At 69.1% G+C, this 6,898-nt stretch overlaps 1 protein-coding gene across 1 annotated transcript in view; it reads right to left on the reverse strand.

Moving 5' to 3' along the window:
- The window catches only part of DENND4B (DENN domain containing 4B), an 11,122-nt gene that overhangs the window by 377 nt on the left and 3,847 nt on the right, over positions 1–6,898 (reverse strand). Inside the window, exons 10-27 of the mRNA XM_077764110.1 lie at positions 6,663–6,838; positions 6,456–6,556; positions 5,899–6,117; positions 5,557–5,699; positions 5,129–5,268; positions 4,924–5,050; positions 4,363–4,569; positions 4,064–4,192; positions 3,180–3,345; positions 2,795–2,962; positions 2,345–2,607; positions 2,099–2,221; positions 1,695–1,864; positions 1,463–1,604; positions 1,061–1,289; positions 472–606; positions 215–380; positions 75–139 (exon numbers count right to left, since the gene is read on the reverse strand). Of these exons, the coding sequence (XP_077620236.1) occupies positions 75–139; positions 215–380; positions 472–606; positions 1,061–1,289; positions 1,463–1,604; positions 1,695–1,864; positions 2,099–2,221; positions 2,345–2,607; positions 2,795–2,962; positions 3,180–3,345; positions 4,064–4,192; positions 4,363–4,569; positions 4,924–5,050; positions 5,129–5,268; positions 5,557–5,699; positions 5,899–6,117; positions 6,456–6,556; positions 6,663–6,838 (2,869 nt within the window). The remainder of the gene's footprint in view (positions 1–74; positions 140–214; positions 381–471; positions 607–1,060; positions 1,290–1,462; positions 1,605–1,694; positions 1,865–2,098; positions 2,222–2,344; positions 2,608–2,794; positions 2,963–3,179; positions 3,346–4,063; positions 4,193–4,362; positions 4,570–4,923; positions 5,051–5,128; positions 5,269–5,556; positions 5,700–5,898; positions 6,118–6,455; positions 6,557–6,662; positions 6,839–6,898) is intronic.

The raw sequence follows: 6,898 nt of genomic DNA on the forward strand, positions 1-6,898 counted from the left end.
AGGGTCCCCACCCCCCCCCCCTCACACCTGGCCCTAGATCCTTCAACTCCTCAGTCCCCTGCCTGCTCCCTCACCTATGTCCACGTGGTCCTTGCCCAGAGCGGCCATTGTCAGGAATAAGATCTCACGGTAGATGCCCCTGCAGTGGAGGCAGAGGAGGTGAGTGAGAGAGGGAGGGGCGAAGGCCAGCGGCCCCCGGGCGGGAGCGCCATACCTCTGCAGGTGCAGGCCTGTGGGAGGGGGCCCCAGGGTTTCCAGCAGGAGCCCCACGGCCTTGTGCACCTCATTGAGACCGACGTGGCGCATCACCGACTCTAGCAGGTCCAGGCTAAGGGGTGCAGGCGCCGGGCCGGGCCACACCACCCGCTGCGGGATCTGGCCTGCGCCAAACAAAGGAAGGAAGCCAGGATTATCGAGCCCTCTGAGCGTGGGACCCACCCCTTCCCAGCCTGGGCCGAATACCAGACTCACTGTGGACCCTCCAGAGCACATAGAGAGGTGGGCAGCTACTGGGGTCAGGGGTCAGGACATCCCACAGCAGCCGCACCTGCACAGACGCCGGGTCAGGTGTCAGCCAGGGAGACGGGGCCTGCAGGGGCCGAGACGAAGGGGGCAGGCTCGTGAGGTGGCGGGCAGAGGACGAGACCCGGGCCAGCGCTGTTCGGGGACACGGCAGAGAGAGGAGGGAGGGAGGACCGCGCATCCCCGCGAGCACGCGCTCTGAGAGCATGCGTTTTGTTCCGCGGTCACTACGCCACTACTGCCTACAAACTGCCTGCGACCTAAAAGGTGCTCCACAAATATTTGGGGAGATGAACAGACAAACATCAGGAGGCACTGTGACGGGCGCTGGGCACCGCGCGAGGTGTCCGACAGCCCCGGGCGCTGCATGCTTGTGCCGTTCTACAGGTGAGAGAACTGAGGCTGAGCCGTGACCTTAAAAGGCCAGGGGTCAAACCAGGCGCCGCCTCGGAAGCCCGAGGGGCAGAGCTGGGAGGTGAGGCGAGGAGCACTCAGGAAGCAGGGGCCGTGGGGGGGGAGAGAAGGCTTCCGGGNGGGGGCGGGGGCCCGTCACAGGAGGCCAGCACCAAGCATGGCAGAATACTAGGCAGGCGCAGCCGCTGGAAATACCACAGAAGGTTCCAGAAGATGATGGGGTGGGCAGCGGGCAGCTCAGGCAATGCCAGCACCTCAGTGCCCTCGTTCTCCACCAGCGACTCCAGCTCCTTCCGCAGCACCAGAGGGCTCAGGTACGCCCAGGCCCCACCCTCCACCTGCCGGGAGGCGCCCTGTCAGGTGCAAAGAGGGAGGGTGATTCAGGGCGGACCGAGGCCTAGTCCCCAGAGCCAGGCTTCCCATCGGGCCACCACGTCCAGCAGTTTCTGAGCTGCCCCACGCCCTCCATGTCCATCACACCCCACCACCTGGTGCCCCCAAGATCCAATTCCTTGCCAGCTCTTACCCCCATGTGCCCGTTGCAGAGCTGGGGCTCATCCAGGGCAAGGCAGAGCCTACGGTCACTGAGCACGGGGCCTGGGCCCCCCGGGACAGGAGCGTCTCTGCTGCCACCGGCTCCGGCAGGGGCAGGCTGGGGGCTGGGGGCCCTGCGGAGGGGTAAGAAGGGTCAGCCCCTTGGGCCTCCACTGCCCCCCACTCCCTTGTCCCGCCCGTAGCACCCACCCTGGTTCAGGCACCTGGGGCGGGAATCCAGGGTCTGGACGCTGAGCAGGGGCACGAAGGGGCAGGCGCAGAAGGGGCAGACTGTGTTGAGGTTGGAGTCGTCAGGGGCCCAGCCAGCCATGATCTCTTCGTCGTACACCAGTGAGTCACAGGCCCGGCACAGGGAGCAGCTGGACAACAGGATCTGTGGGGAGAAGACCCGCCAGGCTCGGGAAGGGGCCCCCCACCTCCCCGGCGCCGGCCTCTGACGGAGGGATGGGGGCTCCCCGGCCCCGCCAGGCTCGGGAAGGGGCCCCCCACCTCCCCGGCGCCGGCCTCTGACGGAGGGATGGGGGCTCCCCGGCCCCGCCAGGCTCGGGAAGGGGCCCCCCACCTCCCCGGCGCCGGCCTCTGACGGAGGGATGGGGGCTCTCCTCACTTCCAGGGAGGGCGGCTGCAAGGACCCAGCGGTGTCACTGAGGCGCTCCGAGGACCGCCGAAGGCTCAGGCTACTGAGAGAAGACTCGGAGAGATCCCACTCGCTGCCCAAAGAGGCTGAGCTCTGCCATCACAGGAGAAGGTGCGGTCAGCCCCCTAGGGCCTCCTCCGGGCTGGCTCCAAGACTGCAGCCCCTCTGCAGGCCCCTGGGGTGCCGGCCCATCTGCACCCTCCCCTGGCGCGCTACCTCGGAGGCGGTGGATCCAGGGCGCTCTCGGGGGCGCAGGAGGCTGTCCATGGGGCTGCGACGCGCTGGGGGAGGTGGGTCAGGGGGCAGCTCGGGTGGGGGAGGACGNGCCTCTGTGGACTGGGCGCTCAGGGCAGAACCAGAGTCCTCCGGGCTGCCCCCGGGTGCCAGCTCCTCTCCGGTCAAGCTCAGGTCAGAGAGGCTTCCGTCTCGCCAGGGCACAGGGGATCCCCGGGGCTCCAGGACCCCCAAGGCCTCGATCACTGCAGGGCAGAGAAAAGTCAGGAAACAGCCCCCGGCTGACCCGGCCCTGGCACCACGACCCCACCCCCCACCCCCGCGCCGCCCTGGACAAGGTCTTCCAGCTTCCACAGCGCTCCCCACAGAGGGCCCCTCTCTTCCTGGCGAGTGCTTAGGAAAGCCGACTGGGGGTCAGACAAGGGCACTCACTGTGGGCCACACCAGCCTCCACGGTGGGCTGGGCCCCACGGGCACTGCCCAGGCTGCCACTTTTCACCAGGCGCCCTGTGGGTGAAGCTGAGTCTCGAAAGCTTCGACCAGCCCAAGTGGTCTGGCGCTGAAGCGGACGGGTAGGAGAGTGACGCTCCCGACGGGGCTCTGCAAAAAGCGGGGACAAGGCTGACGGGTAGCCGGCTGGACGCCCAGCGCCCCACTCCAACACGGGGCATCCTGCGCGGGCCTGGGGGTGCCAAGCGCGGCTTATCCAGAGTGCCCAGAACGCCCGGTGCCGACCACGAGGCCAGCCCTGGCCCCCCACGCATCTCCCTGCTGGAGCCCGGCTGCTGTCCCCAAGCCTGTCACAGGCTCGACCCACCTGTCTGGGCACCGCCTGCCTCTGCTGCCGCTGCCTGCTGCTGCCGTCGTCGCCGTTCCCTCAGGGGCTGGCGGAACTGAGCGGCCCCCAGGACGACATTCCGGAGCTTGGCCCAGCGCAGACGTCCGCCGGGGGTCCCAGCCAGCCACTTGCTTTCCAGCACGGCCTGCGAAGCACGGTGCCCATCAGGATGGCCTACTTCCACGGCCCGACTACAGCCTGGTGGCCACTGCCTGTTTCAGGGACACCCCCGGGGACTCAGGGGCCACCTTCCCCTGCAGACGTCCCGCCTGGTTCGGTCCTGCCGACGGCTCGGCCAGGAGCGAGAGCCCAGATGGGGCCGGTAGTGGCAGCTGCCACTGAGGGTCTGGAGGAAGCCAGCAGCAGTGCAGACGGTTTGCATCCGACTCGGCTACTTGTCGAGTGTAAGGCTTTGAAGAAACCTTTTTGCTTTCTCGTCCATCAGTTTCATCGTGTAAAAACCAGGAGGCAGTTCAGGGTCGTGGTTAAGGGCCGGAGTGCAGGGAACATGGCCGTGTCCCTGTGTTCATACCCAGCCTCCCTGACCTCCTCCTCGGGGGGGCCTGGACCAGGGACCAGCTCCCTGCACCTTCACCGCCTGCCTGAGAAGGCGGGGCTGAAGCAGCGCCTGGCTCACCGGCTGACACCACAGCCACCAGTGGGTCGCAGCGGTACCTGCCCGGTGGCCTCTGGCGAGCGAGTAGGAGGAAACACCGCGTGGGCGCTAAGGCGCCCTGAGCACGGCGAGGACAGTGGTTTCGGGCTGGGTCTCCGAGGGGACGTCAGGGAGCAGCACCGCCCCACGGCACACGGGCCGCCGGCCCGCCCTCACCGCCCTCACCCCCCTCGCCCGGATTGCGCACCTTGTTGTAGTAGCCGTAGGTGATGGTGTTGGGCACGATGCCCGCACGCCTCATCTCCAGCATGACCCGCACAGACAGCACGGGCTGCCCGTAGTGGGAGCAGAGCTGCATCAGCACCCGGTAACACACCTGGGCCGGGAGAGGCGCCGGATGAGGGGCCCGCTCCCGGCCCCACCCCCCAGTCCCAACAGGCACCTTCTTCCAGCCCCCACACGTCCCTGCGGCTTCCAGGGCCACCCGCCTTCCCCGCGGCCGCCGCACCCCAGGCTCGCCCCCCCGGTGAGCAGCAGGAGGCCCACCTCGTCGGGCAGCACCACCTTGCGGCTCTCCATCTGGCGCAGCACGTGGTAGGCCGTGTGCAGAGCCTGTACGCGGGAGGGCGCGGCGCGCACGAAGGCCGGCAGACACAGGAACCAGAGCCCGTAGCAGTGCCCCAGCAGACACCGCGCCCACAGCTCGGGCACGGCCGCCGACTTCTGCGCCATCCGCTGGGCCACCTTCGTCTCCTGGATGGGGCGGGGGACGCCTGGGTGAGGGCAGCGCCGGGCCGAAGCCGGTCTTGAGATGCAGCGGGAGGAGGAACCCCCCTCCCGAGAAAGGGGCTGTGCTCTGGCGGGGCGGGAAGGTACGCACACGGGCCTCGGCCCTGCGGCCCTGGAGCACGGGCAGGCGCCCCGGGAGAGGCAGTGAGCCCCCCCCTCCCCAAACGGGTTAGAAGACGAAAGTGATGGTGAGGATGAGTGACGGTGACGTTTCACGAGCTTTCGTGGGCAAGTGGGTGGATAGGTGCCATTCCAGCCCCTTCACGGAAGGAGAGATGGCCTGAGTCAGGGGCGTCTGTGGGGCCCCGTCCCGCTTACCTGTTTGGTACGGCGGGGGGCAGGGCTGCTGGGGGCACTGCGGGAAGGGCCGGGCACGGGCAGAGCCCCGGGCTGCTCCTGAGGAGACTCAAACAGCTCGGCCCGGAGCTCCGGGAAGCCGTCGTAGCTGGAGGGGCAGGGAGAGGCGACGTCAGGAGCGGTCACCGCGAAGCCCGCCCGGGGGCCTGGAACAAGAGGCCCTCACCAGTACTGGGGGGCGGATTCACTGCCCTCTGGCGCGGGAGGCTCCTCGGGCGGGGTGATGAAGACGGTGAGCTCGTTCCCCGACAGCTCCTCCAGCTCCACCAGGGGCGTCGGCTCAGGCTTCTCCTGCTCCGGGTGCACCTGAAGCGGGAGCGCGAGAGCGCGAGGTCATGGTGGTGGGCGCGGGCCAGGGTGCCAGGGTGTCCAGGGCACCGCCTCTCCCTGGAGAGCACAGCCCGGCCCACGCGCTCCCCGCCCCCCCAGGCCCCGGAGGCGCCGCAGGCTGCGGGGGGCAGAGGGGAGGCGAGCCAGACCCGGAGGGCGGCGTGGACCTGAAGCAGCCCGGCGCGGGGCACAGGGGGCGTCCCCGGCACGGACGAGGCGTCGAGGGGCCGCGGTGGCTCTCGAAGGGAAGGAGGTGCCCAGTACCTTGTCCACGCACGAGTCAAAGAACTCGAGGGCAGCGTGCCGGGCGGAGCCGAAGGAGCACTCCTCGATGAACTGCGAGAACATCTGCGTGCGCAGCAGCTGGCAGTACAGCTTGTGGCTGGAGGGCTCCCGGGGNCCACAGCCTCCCCAGCCCCCTCTGCACCCCCTGCCTCCACCCGGGGCGGGGTCCCTGAGGGCGGGCCCCGCCCAGACCCCCGCCAAGCCCAGGAGAGCGCAGGGCCCGGACCTGTGCCCATCGAGACGGCTGCTGGGCAAAGGAACGAGCGAGCGAGCGGCTCCCGAACCCCCAGCCCCTGGACGGCCCTCCCGTGACGCCCCGACTACCCTGCAAGAAGAAGAGGTTGTCCACGTCCCGAGCCCCCTCAGAGGGCGCCTGGGTGAGTGGGCGCAGGAAGTCCCGGTAGCCCTTGAGCAGACACGCCATGAAGCGGAGAAAGGCTCCCTGGACTTCGCGCTCCAGCCGGGCCCGGCGGCCGCACACGGCCTCGTAGTCGGTGAGCAGGAACTCCAAGGACGCCTCCTCCTCGGGGCCCGTGTACGCTGGGCACCGGGGCAGCCCGAGTCAGGCCGGCCTCGGCCCCGCTCTTCCCGAGCCAGCGCCAGCTCCTGGCACGCCTGGCAGGCGCGGCGTCCGGCTCCCCCGTCCCGCCCCCACGTCCAGAACACCGACGCTGGACGCCCGGCCCCTCGCGGACACTCGCACCAGGTGAAACCCTGACACCCCTGAGCTCCGCGGGTGAGGTCTAGCTCCCCACAGCCCTCCCGCCCTGAAGGCTTGCATCAGCGACGGTTCTCACACACACGCGCACGCGCGCGCACACACGCACGCTCGCACGCACACGCACGCACACGCCCCCACGCCCCCACGGGGTTCTCACTCTGGTCCAGCTGCTGGTACAAGTTGGTCAGCATAGCCAGCAGAACCTTGTAGGGCCTGCGGGGCAGCGTCCGAGGAGAGAGGAGCTTCTTTTCCTCAGTCCTATGAGACGAGCACAGGGAGGGAGGGGCCGTGGGGCCTGTGTCCCTGGCTCTCTATGGGGGGGGGGTGCAGCGCACACCAGCCCGGGGGGGCCCGGCCCCCTTACTGAAACAGCGTGTTGGTGTCGAGATCCACACAGATGACGTCAGCAGGCGGGTCATGCAGGTCGAAGTAGCTGGAGTGGATGCCCACGATGAAGGGCACAGGGGCGCTCAGCACGTCCGCCAGCACCAGCGGGCACAGCGGGATGTAGGGGCACTGCCAGTGCAGCGGGAAGATCATCTGGGGCGCCAGGGAGTAAGAACCAGTGAGCTGGGGAGGGGCGGCAGAGGGGGCGGGGTG

This window comes from Crocuta crocuta, unplaced genomic scaffold, assembly GCF_008692635.1.
Source record: "Crocuta crocuta isolate KB4526 unplaced genomic scaffold, BGI_CrCroc_1.0 scaffold528, whole genome shotgun sequence".
Classification (NCBI taxonomy): Eukaryota; Metazoa; Chordata; class Mammalia; order Carnivora; family Hyaenidae; genus Crocuta; species Crocuta crocuta.